At 41.3% G+C, this 13,999-nt stretch overlaps 1 protein-coding gene across 1 annotated transcript in view; it reads right to left on the reverse strand.

Annotated features, from left to right (window-relative positions):
- Positions 1-13,999, reverse strand: part of LRPPRC (leucine rich pentatricopeptide repeat containing) — a 112,306-nt gene that overhangs the window by 79,341 nt on the left and 18,966 nt on the right. The window contains exons 8-13 of the mRNA XM_083733065.1: positions 13,065-13,209; positions 12,102-12,259; positions 10,997-11,102; positions 10,792-10,899; positions 1,732-1,850; positions 526-619 (exon numbers count right to left, since the gene is read on the reverse strand). Of these exons, the coding sequence (XP_083589191.1) occupies positions 526-619; positions 1,732-1,850; positions 10,792-10,899; positions 10,997-11,102; positions 12,102-12,259; positions 13,065-13,209 (730 nt within the window). The remainder of the gene's footprint in view (positions 1-525; positions 620-1,731; positions 1,851-10,791; positions 10,900-10,996; positions 11,103-12,101; positions 12,260-13,064; positions 13,210-13,999) is intronic.

Raw genomic sequence — 13,999 nt, forward strand, 5'->3', positions numbered from 1 at the left:
ATCCCGCCTTTCACTCCCTTTAAGGAGTCTCAAAGCGGCTAACATTCTCCTTTCCCTTCCTCCCCCACAACAAACACTCTGTGAGGTGAGTGGGGCTGAGAGACTTCAGAGAAGTGTGACTGGCCCAAGGTCACCCAGCAGCTGCATGTGGAGGAGCAGAGACGCGAACCCGGTTCCCCAGATTACGAGACTACCGCTCTTAACCACTACACCACACTGGCTCTCAACCCTCAGGCTAAAAAAGTTTGGAAACCAATGCCCTACTGATTGAGATTGTGGATTTCATAGAATAAAGTTAAATGCAAATTTATGGATTTATTTTGTGCTTGTTTTTATCATGAATTCTGTATTTTTAAAGAGGCAAGCTACACTAGAACTCCAAGTCTAGGGAACTGGTGAAGTAAATTTTATTTATACTATCAAGGGGGCTTTTTTAAAAAATAAAAAGCAAGTTTTTCATTCTTATGTCTAGCTTCAACAGACAACGGCTGTACAAATAATAATTACAACATCAAGGATACTTACATAAAGTTAAAACATCCTCCAGTCTCCCAGTGGCTGCTGTGTATCTGATTTCTGCTGCAGAGAGTGATTTACAATCAATAGGACAGTTCGCTTCCTATGGAAAGAATATGATAGAGAGACTAAATGCAGTAACAATTGGTAGAGCACAGTGGTTAAGACCCCCAGCATAAAATTTGAACTTTGGTATGAATTCAGCAATCAGCCTTAGACAAGCCCCGTCCTCTTCTGAATGGAAGGTTGGCACTGGCCTTCCTAATAAAAAGGGAGAGGTAAAGGGAAAGGACCCCTGACAGTTAAGTCAGGTCACAAACAACTCTGGGGTTGCAGTGCTCATCTCACTTTACAGGCTGAGGCAGGGGGCGTTTGTCCACAGACAGTTTTTCCAGGTCATGTGGTCAGCATGACTAAGCCGCTTCTGGCACAATGGAACACGGAAACCAGAGCAGCACACAGAAACGCCATTTCCCTTCCCGCCAGAGTGGTACCTATTAATCTACTTGTACTTTTTTTGGCGTGCTTTTGAACTGCTAGGTTGGAAGGAGCTGGGACAGAGCAACGGAAGCTCACCCCATCGCGGGGATTAGAACCGTCGACCTTCCAAGAGTCCAGGAGTCCAATAGGCTCAGGGGTTTAGACCACAGCGCCACCCGCGTCCCTGGCCTTCATAATAGAAGGTTGCAAATATTTCTGAGATATCTATGTATTACGCTTGCACAACAGAATCTCCTCACTCTGTGTACCCTTAAATCTGTTCTAGGTTCTAGGTTTTCCCTCAACCAGCAGATCTGGAGAGGGCATGGGGTGCGTACGGGCAGAGGAGAGGGAGTTCCACTGTACAAGCATAAATCCTGGTGCTGACAGAGTTAGTTGGATATTGCCTAAGACAATAAAATGTGTATTTAGTTGCAAGTCAATAGCTTTCAGTTCTTACCGCAACCATTTGAAATGCATAAAGATTTAAAAATTAGAAATGTGATTTAAATGAAAGGCTTAAAATTATACTGGTGTAAAAATGAGCCCTCCCCCCCCCCTTAATGCCTCAAAACAGCTTTCTGGAAAAATACGGCAAATGCATTAAAGATAAGGTTTAAAAGGTTTATTTAGGAAGCATGCTTCTAGGGCTATTACAGCATCAGATCACCACAAAAGTAAAATGAAACCTGGTAAGTTAGCATCACTGGGATATAAAGTAATAAGCCAACTCACCTGCAGCAGATGGCGCACAGAGCTGATATCATCAAAATTTGTCAAAACGTAGTTGGAATATGTTTCTATATCAGGCTCTACCTGCATTTCATGCATTGCTTTGAGGACTTCAATTGTACCTAAAGGGAGGGAGGGAAAACAGATGCTGAACCAGATGCTGAATTTCAGTTACCTAGAAACTTTGGGTCATAGTCAATGTGTTCATGTGTGAACAGATCAGAGTTCCACTTCTCCAGTGGAACCTCTCCACCTACAGCCCCTCACATGCCCCAACATCTGCCCTGGAGGATTGTAGGACTCTCCAGAGCAGATTTGGGGATAGATAGACGGAGAGGATGTCCATTTATGCAAGCAGAAGTGTTAACACTGCACTGGATTCAACCCTAAAACTATAAATCTCCATGCATTGTCAGAAAAAAATTAAAGGATTGGAAATGGCTTTACAGAAACAAGACTTTGTGTTTTGCTGCTCTGTCTTGTCCTCAGGAATCAGGCTCTGTTTTGAAATCAGCTATATTCATGTGCATCTTTACCATAAGCACATAAGCCTACAACCAACTCCCAATCTGCTAGTCAAGGTTCGGAAACCAAAAGCTTTTAGGGCTAGAGCTGGGAGATATTTCAATTCATCGTCTGAAACTAGTATGAAGTTCAGATCACAATACTGGTTTCAGACCTTTTGAGCGGGCAAGTACATCTTGGAAGGGTTTTCAGGGGGGAAAGCAGTAGAAATGGCTTCCCCCCTCGCCTTTGCTCATTTGCTGCTGCTGCTGGTGGAAGGCACTAACGCTGTCCCAATTCAAGGGGCTTTTCTGGGGGTGGGAAGGAGCAGCATCACCCCATTTGCTCAGCTGCTTGACATCCACTGGTCACAAAGGGGCTGATAGTGGGCACTTGCTTCACCCCACTGAATGGGTTTTTATCACTCTGTTTACTCAACCATTTGTGGCCCACCTGCTGGTTGTGGCGGCCTGCTTTGACCCATTGAAGGGGTGTTTCTGAATGTCCGCGGGAGTGTGATGGAGCAATGAGCATTGCCCTGTTAGAATCACAGAACTGTTGGGTTGGAAGAGACCATGGGAATCATCTAATCCAGGCACATCCAACAGGTACCGGTAGATCACTGGACATCTGTGGTAGATCACTGGCTCTACCACAACTTTGGCTCCCCTAAGAAACTTTGACCTGAACCCAAAAAAGCAGGAAAGCAGGGCTTTCCTCCTCCCTAACCTCTCTGATCTGAACCCCCCAAAATGGGGTAGATCATTGCCAGCTTTTAACTCTGTGAGTAGATCGCAGTCTCTTGGGAGTTGAACACCCCTGACTCCAACCCCTGCAGTACAAGAATCTTTTCCCCAATATGAGGCTCAAACCCACAACCCTGAGATTAAAAGTCTCATGCTCTACTGATTGAGCTATACAAGTGTTCACAGGGGTTTTTTCTTGTCCACTAGCTATAAGGAGCTGTTGGCTTTCCTCAATACGTATGTTTGTGATGAGTTTGGGTGGGAGTTGTCTGTGAGAGTGATAGAGGAATGCACTTAGGTAGAGAAAGGGTGTGTGTGTGATGCTCCTGTTATTAGACACTTTTGCTGGAGGAAAGGGGATCAATATTGTGTGATTACCATGATTAGCTACAAATATGAATGCACTGCATGTACGTTTGCTTGTGGATTAAGGAATCGGCTAGCTAACCCTGATCGGTCCAGGATCAAGTCAGAAGATGGGAAACCATTGAAGGTAAGAAGGATCACATGCAGCCTGCCTGCCTGAAGTGGAGATTTAAAATCCCCAAACTGCCTTGAACTTTGTTGATTTCAGGGCGTGTGAGACACACAGCTCCAGACTGTTATCTGCCAGAAACTTGGAGATTCAGAGTGGATTGCTGTATACAAGCACATACTAGGGCAGTTTTCAGTTTTAAAATCTGGGAATTGTCTAGAGGAGAGATTGCTTTATTGCAGGGGCACCCAACTTCCAAGAGTCTGCGATCTACTCTACTCACAGTATTAAAAAACTGTCAGTGATCTACCCATTGTCAAAGTTGCTGAGCTTTCTTTTAGGAAGCCAATCTTTTTAGGGAGCCAAAGTTTATGAGCTTTTTTTTGGGTGGTGCATTTTGCTGGGGGTTCGAAGATCAGCCAGGAACGACCAGGGACACCCCGCTGTCGACCAGTAGGTCACAATTGACCTGTTGGGCAGCCCTGCTTTATTGTATTTGTAAACCTACTTATTTTTCACTGCATTTTTGCTCCACTGGTAGCATAGGGAAAGTAACACAAAACCAGCCTAGGTAAAGTCATTTTCCAAAGAACTAACTCTTTTGACTTTTTAGTAAACGTCTATCTTTGTTTCATTTAAAAAACCTGTGAACTCCATTTATACATCACCTAAGCAGGGCATTTTAAGTTGTTTTGGGGGAGACGTGAGGGGGGCGTGTTAAGGCTGTTTGATGGAAGGCAGATGGGGGAAATAACTCTTCCACTTGATGGCTTCCCTAAAAGGGAAGGGTGGGCAAACAGAAGGGGACACTGTTTTGGCCAGATCTCCCCTCCCAACACACTGTAGCAAGGAAGAGAAAGTTAGCAAATTTAAACTTGGTTACAGTGGGGAACAAGGATTTAGGTGTTAAGACAGGGGTAGGCAACCTAAGGCCCAGGGGCCGGATGCAGCCCAATCGCCTTCTCAATCCAGCCCACGGATGGTCCATGAATCAGTGTGTTCTTACATGGGTAGACTGTGTCCTTTTATTTAAAATGCATCTCTGGGCTATTTGTGGGGCATAGGAATTTGTTCCTTTTTTCCCTTCAAAACATAGTCCGGCACCCCACAAGGTGTGAGGGACAGTGGACCGGCCCACGACTGACCCCTATGTTAAGACAACAACCTTATGGAAAAGTTGGGTTTTCACAATGGATCTGAAGAAATAGAAGTGGTAACAGGGACACATTCAGCAAAAGTTTCACATTTATTGGCATGCATAATAGAATGCATGGCGGGGCTTTTTGTTTTGTAAAACCAACCCCTGGTTAATCTGTTTAACTAATTTAACTATTAAAAAGGAAATGTAAAAGTCTTGCATCTGGCATTTAAAGGTTACCACAAAGACACTATGCCTAAGTTCTTGCCTTTTAAAACATAATGCTGCATTTTATTACATCATGTCTAGCTAACCAACTCCGGAATTCATGTCAAAACCTATACAGGTACTGCAAATTTTGTAAGCATAAAAATGATTTGTCAGATGCTGCAGGATACCAGATTCAAGTAGCATATGCTTTTTTCTCCTTTTTCCAAGTTGCCTCACATATTTGTTACTATAAAAAATTCTAAAGTTTCCTGAAGTCCCTGTCTTTGCCCTGGAGTGCCACCTATGGAAAAGTGACACTTCCATGAATATTTTATGCAGTGCACTACGGTGCAAATAATCAAATGTGAATTCCCTTTGAGCACTTAAAAATACATGCCAACAAGTCACACTAAATTAAAGTCGCATCATTTGCTCAAGTTTGCCTTAAAACAGAAGACGGACTGATTTTGGCCGAGAACCGGCAAATGTATCCAGAAAGAATTAATTACAATATAATTTTGCTCAATACATTTCAAAATCTGACAGCAAGCTTATGCTTTATATTTATAAGATGTCAAAAAACGGTAACGAAAACTCAGCTGAAACTGCATTTCATCAGCACTTCTATACTTTGAGAAAAGTGTTTGGATGCACGTTATCAGTAACATCTGTTTGCTTTTAAAATAACTGCTACAATAAATTAGGCCCATAATAGCCAGGAGATGTGGGTTCAGATCTCTACGCAATCAAGCAAAAAATGCTTATGGCCTTTCATACCCCAAATTCACATCTGTTACAACCCTATTCTTGCTGGTTTTATTTTGGAGCAGATGCAAGTGTTGTAATGAGGATTAGAGTTTAGGATACTATTAATGTTTTAGATGGGGAGAGGCGTTTTAAGGGGATATTGGATAAAGAATCCAAGGAAGATGAGAGTGCCTATCAAAATGTGCACACATAGTGGAATTACTTTTTCTAAATATATGCTTGCAGGGACAGTTTTCTCTTTTAACACTTTGGCCATCTATTTGCACTTGCAACAGATTCCTATTTTTAAGGCTCAGGGCTTTAAACCAGTGCACACTACTGAACTATCTGATTAACTGACGGGGCTGGTTTAAACCAGTAGTCTGAGAGTAAAGGGCATACTACATTTTGCTACCTTATCATTCACTGACTGGCTGCATTCACACGTAACACTAAACCATAGTTTAGTGTTGTAAGCTCAAGCAGAAAAGAGCTGCTATGGGCTCTTGGGGCTTTTGCTCTCTTCCAGCTGTATAGCAGGGAGGAGAACTTTGGCAGCGTTCTGTATGAATCACAGGTTGTGGCTTAAAACAAACCCTAGTTACTTTCCCGACAAACAAACTTATTTATTATTTATTTATTATTTCATAAACTTTATATACCACTTGCTTGTAGAAAGACCACAAAGCGGTTCAAACTATGGGTTATAAATCTGGCTTGTTTAAACTACAATCTCTGGTTTGTATTCAAAGACAGCCCAGCTTTCATGAAGAGTGAAAACGAATTCTGCCAAAGTCCTCCTTCTAACGCAAGCCTTATGGTAGCTTGTTACGGTATGCTGCCGTAAATCATGGCTTACCGGCATGTGCAAACTGAGTTAATATCACAAAGCACACCCATATTGAGGCTTTGCTAAATGAAAATTTGATAAATGCATTAATCAATTAAAAGGCAGATGGCCAGTGCAAATTTGAATCAGTAAACATACTTGCTGTTTATTGGGCATATCTAGGTTAGTTTATCCAATATAGATAGTACTGCCTCTTTAGCAGCATACTACAGGTAAGAGGTCAGGTGACAGTTTTGAATGTTTCCCCAGATAGAAACTGCCTGAATATAATAAACTAGTATATCAGGGGAAAGACTACACAAAATTCTTCCTCTCTGATGAGCTCATCTTCTTTGTAGGGGGTAGAGACATTCAAAACACAGTACAATCTGATATTCTATCACTTCATTCTACCTAATCTGAGCTTTGTCAACCTAAGCAGCAGAATAAGGTAGCAGTGTGGTCTGCACCCTACAAAGATACAGACAAACTATTTCATATATTTTTTATTGCTCTACCATTCACCAAGAGTACCAACTAGCATATCAGGAGGAAGGTTTTACCCTAACCCACACCTTGCTTTGCTAGCTTTCCAACTGCAGAACACTTTTTGACACAGGCTAAATGTGTAGAACGAGCAATCCATTTCAAATGCAACAGTGACTGCAATGACCTGTGAATATCTTACCATTACAAAGCACGCACACACACAAAAACATTCTTAGCATCATGCATAAGCCAGGATAGCTCTAGCACTGTCTTAGTCAAATCTGTGTCAAGACTGATCAGGAAACAGAGACACAGAATGCATCAGAATGCAAACAGAGAGACACATATGCTCACATGTGTTTGAACATGTGTTGATATATAATGAAGGAATGCTGCTGAGGGGGGGGGAGAATATTTTAGCAGTGGATCCGGAATTTTGCTTTAACCAGTGAATGAGGATGTAGCAGTATCTGTCAGTGGATCCAACAAGTTCAGGAATATCCTTTATGCCATTAGTGCCACTAGAGAAAGGGATGTCACACCTTCAGAGATGTCTTGAATTTATACCACTGGTAGAGATGATTGCTTGGGAACTTCACATCCCTCATGTCTTTACTAAATTTGCAAACGTTTACAAATGATGTCCATATCTGGTTTCTTGATTTTGTTGACTGACTGGAAAGAAAGAAGCTTCTTACCTTGTGGGATGTAGCAATCTACTATAGAAAGCATGTCCATTACAAACACACCAACCATTCTGCATAACCAGTATGTGCATTCTTCCCAAGAAATGCGATGCACAAATGTAACAGACCAAAGAAGCATGCCCGCCAGAAATTTATTCTGCATAAGCTTCCCTGAAATGTGGGAAACTCATGGCACAACATGTGACTGATTTTTCTGGGCAATTCTCTTTGAGGAGATGCGATTAACAATAATGTAAACGGTTTAATCACTACCTTAATTTGCATATGCGTTCTCATCTTTAACCTTTCTGTCCTCACAACAGCTTCATAGCACACAGTCATTATTTATATCAGGTTGACAGCTCAAAATCTAGGAATGAGGTCTAGTAACAGAGCCAAGGAGATGCCATGCACGTGGTTTCTGAGCTTCCCCTCCTCTTTCCAATTATGATTCTTCACTTTCCCTGCAAACCGGAATAGGCAACTCACATCAAACTGTGGTTTCCAATTCTAGTACAGAGAAGAAGTTCAAACCACAGCTTGCCAATTCAGATGTAATGACTAACTATAGTTGTCCAGAGAAGGAAGTCAGGGAGGAAGGCAATGTGCATAAGGACAGCTGAACTATGGATTTGTTATGGTTACTGAGGACCCGAATGGGTTGGGTTATGACCCTCGTCACGTGATGGAGGCAGGAGAGCAAAGAACTCTGGGAGGCAGGTGCCGTCCCCTTCAGTTTTTGCCCCTCCTGCCTGACGGATCAGGTCATTTTCTCCCAGCTCTCTCTGTCACCTAAGTGTTTTTTCCTTCAACAGTACTTCATTTCTACTTCTTTACAGAGAATATCATAGAGCTAGTCCCCAGAACCTATCAAATCTACACTTCAGGTAAGACCAATCATCCTTTTGCAGTTAATGCAAACTGGTTCAGTGAGTTTATGGCTGAGTAGGTATTTCAGCACAAAGCCTCAAAAGGTGTAAGTCTCTCAATTCATCTGAATCCATTGGTACAAAAGAAACATTCATGTGCAAGAAATTGATTACCTTGGTAATCAAAGTTCAGGATCTTGCTGAAATTGAAGATGTCTTAGAAACTGAAAACAAACAGCTAAGAATGGAGAACTTTCCAAACTATTATCAACTAGTTTCTATCTGCAATAGGCTACAAAGCTATGTGGAGTATTCTTCTGGCAAGCTCTCTTAAAACCATGCTTCTAAAGTATTCATGTAAAAACAAAAATGGCAGAAATGGCAGAAAATTGTAGGGAAATCTGTAGATTAAACACGTGTCACTGTTGTTAAGAGTTTTTAAGGAAGTTCACCACAATAAATATTATCTGCTTCATCCTTGAAATCCAAAATAGAACTGCATATGAACTACCAAAAACTAGCCTCTCAAATAACATTTTGTTTACATAATACACTGAAAGTCTGCCCACTTACTAGACACCATCAAGTGAAATCTTAATGCAGCATTACTTTTTTCCCTCTATCTTTATGAAATAACATTTATTTATATTGTGCTCTTCTCCCCAGATGCATCAGTTTTCCATTTTACTAGTTGAATTTGATTCTTCCAATTCCTGTGATCTCTCACAGTTAAAACTGCATCATGAACGTAGCAATATGCAAGAAAGAATATGAATTAAATCTGTCTGAAGAAAAGAGCATTCGCGCTGATAACTTCATGCTGAAGATAGCACAATGTAAAGGGAGACTGGATGGCTACAAGAACAGAGAATGCTCTTCGTACATGCAGCCAGAGCTTCTTGAAATGCTGAAGTACAAATTTAGAAAAGATTTTCCTTTATGTGGCCAAAGACACCTACACATTTCTCCTTGCTGCTGTTTTTAAACTGATGCTTCTTAGGGGTTTGTGGCACTGCTAGACTTCTGAAGTGAAGATTCAGTATCATTTGATGTCACAAACCTCACTTCTCATTTGCCGTTACCATCAACTGTTACACCTTCTGACCACTGCATAAAAGCAGAGCAAATTGTTCAGGTATGCAATAAAATATTTTACTGGATGAATATGGCCACATGTATGCGTTCCTTTTCACCCATTTATTTGTGGATGGAAGAGAACTTAAGCCAATGCTGAAACTCTGAGTATTTACAATGTATTTGCAACATGCTGGGATTCAAATGCTATGCTGGGGAGCAATTTGCCCAGTACTTTTAAGTGCCTTCAGGGACCTAAGGAGTTAACAAGAACAGAATATTGTTTTATAAAGGTTTTTCTAAAAGGCTTGACACACTTTTATAGCCAGAAACAATTAGGGAATACTTGTTACAGCATTTCTTCTAAACTGGGATGTGACTGTATATTTAAAATAAAATTGCAATACAAACTGCCTGCTAAAAGCACTTTTTTTTTGTTTGTGCATTTTGTTTGTCACCCAATGTCACACTAACAACTCTGCATCTCATTCTAAAGCACATTATACTGTGAGATAAGATGAAAAAGACAGTTTTTAATTTCCCCAAGGGGAAAGTACTTCTGTTAAAAGCATCTTTTTATCAGACCACTCTTTCTGAATTACCAATAATGCAAACCAAAGAATTAGATATTGTACTTTAAAATTTAATATTTGTTCAATTCTTATTCATATCCTATAGACATCCCCATGTGTAACAGGGGAAAGTGTGTGCTAAATGCTTAAACCTACTTAAGAATCCCACAGATTGAACATTTCAGTCCTTCAATCAGTGTGCTGTCAGGTCATGATCATTCAACAATGGAGGTTTTTGTGCTTTCATTATTGTAACTAAGCTCACATTTAACTTATCACTGCATAGGAATGAGCAAAGCTTGTCCAAAAAAAGAGAAAGAAATCATTTCTCTATCTTTAAAACAAGGGTTCCACAATGTGGCCCGACTTTTAAAAGCTTCCTTAGATTTTGGTGAGCAGAAGATATATTAAGAGAGAAACAGCTAAGGAAATAGTAACAAACCAAATACTTTTGCTACAGTCAAGCTAAAACAATCAAAACTCCTTGAAGAGTTCTAAATTTAAGATGGTTACCAGTGGCAATAAAAAAAAAACTGGAAAAAGTAATGACAAAGAAATTGTTGCAATGTACATCACCACACCAATAGGACAATAGTGCCTTAGCAGGGCTGCCTGTACTGCAACATTATTCTGTATCTCGTGCACAAACCCATTTGGGCTACAGGGCTGCGTGTTACAAGTTCACATGCACAGTAAACTAAGGTTTGATTTTTAAAATGCTAACCTTGAACATTTTTCTCTTTCTGGTGGTGAACCAGCAATGGCCAAAAGTAGTGAGGTCTGACAGGTTCGCCTTCTTCTTTGATGGCCTTCATTAGATCAATAGCCAAAGCTGAAAAGATCAAAAAAGTCAAAGAGTCAATAAGTGGGGTTGTAACAGGGTTAAGCAGTAAAAAAAATTAACTGAGGCAAACAATAAGAAAAAGTACCGGTTTTCTTTAACTCCAACGCACACAACAGAGTCATCTGCAGGGGAGCAGCGTGAATGCCGTTTTCTTTCATGTCACTGCAGAACTGTTTCAGTTTAGCCACTGGCTGTAAGGAAATGGAAGGTTTAAGAATTTCACTGTTCAACTGGAAATATTCAGCACAGTTAAGTGAATGAGTACAGTGGACCCTCCGGATATGAATTAAATTCGTTCTAGGGGTCCATCCGCAACCCGAAAAGTCTGTAGGCAGAGGTGCTGCTTCAGCACACGTGGCGAAAACCGGAAGTATACACTTCCAGGTTTGCCGCGTTCGTAACCCGAAACTTACGTATCCAAAGCAGTATGTAACTAAAGGGTCCACTGTACTTCAAATATTCTTGAGAAACAAGAGAGTGCTGGCTTTGACTGGGAAGGCAAACACACTACTGCGTTCACATACGGCTTGTGGGCTTCCCTTGGGCACCTTGTTGTCCACCGTGGGTGACAAGGTGCTGGTCTAGATAGGCCTTTAGTCTGATCTTCTTAAATTCTTATGTTTATGAATTAATCCATGCATCCAACACATACTGACTCAGCAGCGATCAGAGTAGCAGAGTCGCTCATGTAACCGCATGCCAGCAGTGAGGAAGCAAGGCATAATAAGGGTGGCAAAGGCAACACAAGGAAGCTAGTGATCAATAGGGAGGGGTGGGCTTACTTGCAAGGAGGAACTGACCAATTCCAGCTGGGGAACTTGACCAGGAATACAAAGTGGAACAAAGGCCATGTATGAAGACAAGGGAAAGCATTTCTTGCTTCTGGGTAAAGATGTAGATATCAGAATAGGATTCGTAGGGTGGAATGGGGAGAGACATATGAGGAAAAGAATACAGCTTTGAAAAAGGGAAAGGAGCAGACTTTGCGAGTGATCAGTTTGCTTAAGAAAAAAGTATTGATTTAAAGCAGGGGTGATGAAAATATGAACCCCCAGAAGCTGCTGGACTCCAACTCCCATCAGTCCCGAACAGCATGGCCAAAGGTCAGGTGTTACAAGAGCTGGAGTCCAGCAATATGTCAAAGGGTCTCCCTCCCCTGCTTTAAGGGTCCTGTGTAGGACTTCACTTACCATGTTCAAATTTGCACAATGCCGTAAGAAGAAGTTGCCACGGTCTATGCTGCCTTCGTTCTGGGAATCTGACAATCCTGAAGGGAATGTCTTCAGTACTTGAAAAGCTGTATCTTCTAAGCCGTGTGTTAGTAAACTCAGACAGAGATTCATTGCATCTAGGTAGTTAAGTACAGCATGGGGGGGGGGTGAGGGGAGAAACCAAATACGATTAGGAAGAGTCGGGGGGGGGAACCAATACATTAATGTACAGAAGTAGTACACCATTTATTTTTAAGCACTCAATTTACACATTATATGGAAAATGATAGCATAATAAGCAAAGCAAACATTATGGTCCAGTTATAAAGGTATTATGGCCAATAGCTGTGCTTAACAATGTATTGATAAATTACAATGTACTACTTACCAAGCATTGTGGATATATTTCAATGCAACTCTAGAAGAAGCCATGTATAAACGCCATTGAAATTAACTAAAGTTCCAAAGAATAACTACTCTACAGATCTACAAGTTTATCACTCAATGCTGCTTCTAGCTTTCACTGCTCAATGAGTAAGGATGCTTGTGGCCATTTTTAAAGTCAGTAGCTATATCCATGTAATCTTTAACTATATCTGCTCATGTGCCATACTGAGAACTACCAATTCGTAAAGAAGTACCATGCTCTAATCAACTGAGCTAAGTCTAGATTAATATCACCAAGACTGTGTAAAATCAAGTCAGAATAACCTCCAATTAGACATGATTATAAAAATACTTTGTATCATTTTACAATTCTATTTAAGAGAGACATTTTATGTACATCTCTCTTTCACAGCTACTATCCTGAGCTACCCAAATGGATGCACTGGTTAACTAAATAAGAAATAACCATGCATTTTCATTAATCTCCTTTTTTGAAGAGTAAAGGCTAGTGCCAATAAGCAAATCAGATTTGTCGGTATCTTTCAAAAATATTACCTGGGATGTATCCCCTATCATGTCTCATCTTCTCCAAAATGTTTTGTACATGCTGAGGATGTCCAGCCTTGGCAAGAGTAAAAATGATGTCCATTAAGTCCTTGTCCAAAAGGTAGGCATCACTTTTTTCAATGCTGCCCAGGATCTGCAAGAGCAAGGAGAAACAATGTAATAGGAAACTAAATATAGATATAAATATTGATCTGCAGGTTTTGGTGTCCTCGGGTGTCTTCCCGTGTAAAAGTTGGGGTGTCTAGGCGACGTTTCGACGAGGTCTCACTCGTCATCTTCAGGCTGGTGCTTTCGGCTTCTTGTTACTGGAACAGAGCGGGATCTCAATGTTTGAGTTCCTATAAATACTGTAGAGGGGGTGTGGTGTCTAGCCTCCAATGTTCTGGGCAGAGAGGAAGTTCCCAGGCTAGTGTGCCTTTTCTTCTTTTGTTCCTTAATTACTTGAGAGATACCTTGAGTGATTTCTTGAGTGATATCCTGAGTACCACTTAGGTGGGTCATTAGGTGTGGATTAGTTGCTAAAGTCTTTGTGTCTTGACCTCTTGAACTTTGTGAAGAGTTTTCCTGAGAAGATGGCTGTATTGCACTTAGTTGTGCTTTGGCTTGGCTTCGTGTATAGGGGCGAGCTGTGGTTTTGTGGCTTGTGTCAGCCAGATCTGTGTAGGGATTGCAGGGGGGTGCAGCATCCGGAGGTGCCACCATGGATTGGCTACTGGATGGTGTCAGTAATTCATCTGTGGAGAGGGTCTGGGTTTGGGTCTGGTGTGGTTGATTGGTGTTGGCGTTCTGTGTGCCTCTGGATCTGGTGTCAGTTTTTGTGGGGAGGGCTAATTTCCAGATGTCTGGCAAGCGGGATGTGTCGTCACGCTTGTTCATGTTGTGAGGGTGTTTCTCTATCTCGATGGCTTCCATGATTATTCTCT

The sequence above is a fragment of the Podarcis gaigeae genome, assembly GCF_964106915.1.
Source record: "Podarcis gaigeae genome assembly, chromosome: 3".
Lineage (NCBI taxonomy): Eukaryota > Metazoa > Chordata > Lepidosauria > Squamata > Lacertidae > Podarcis > Podarcis gaigeae.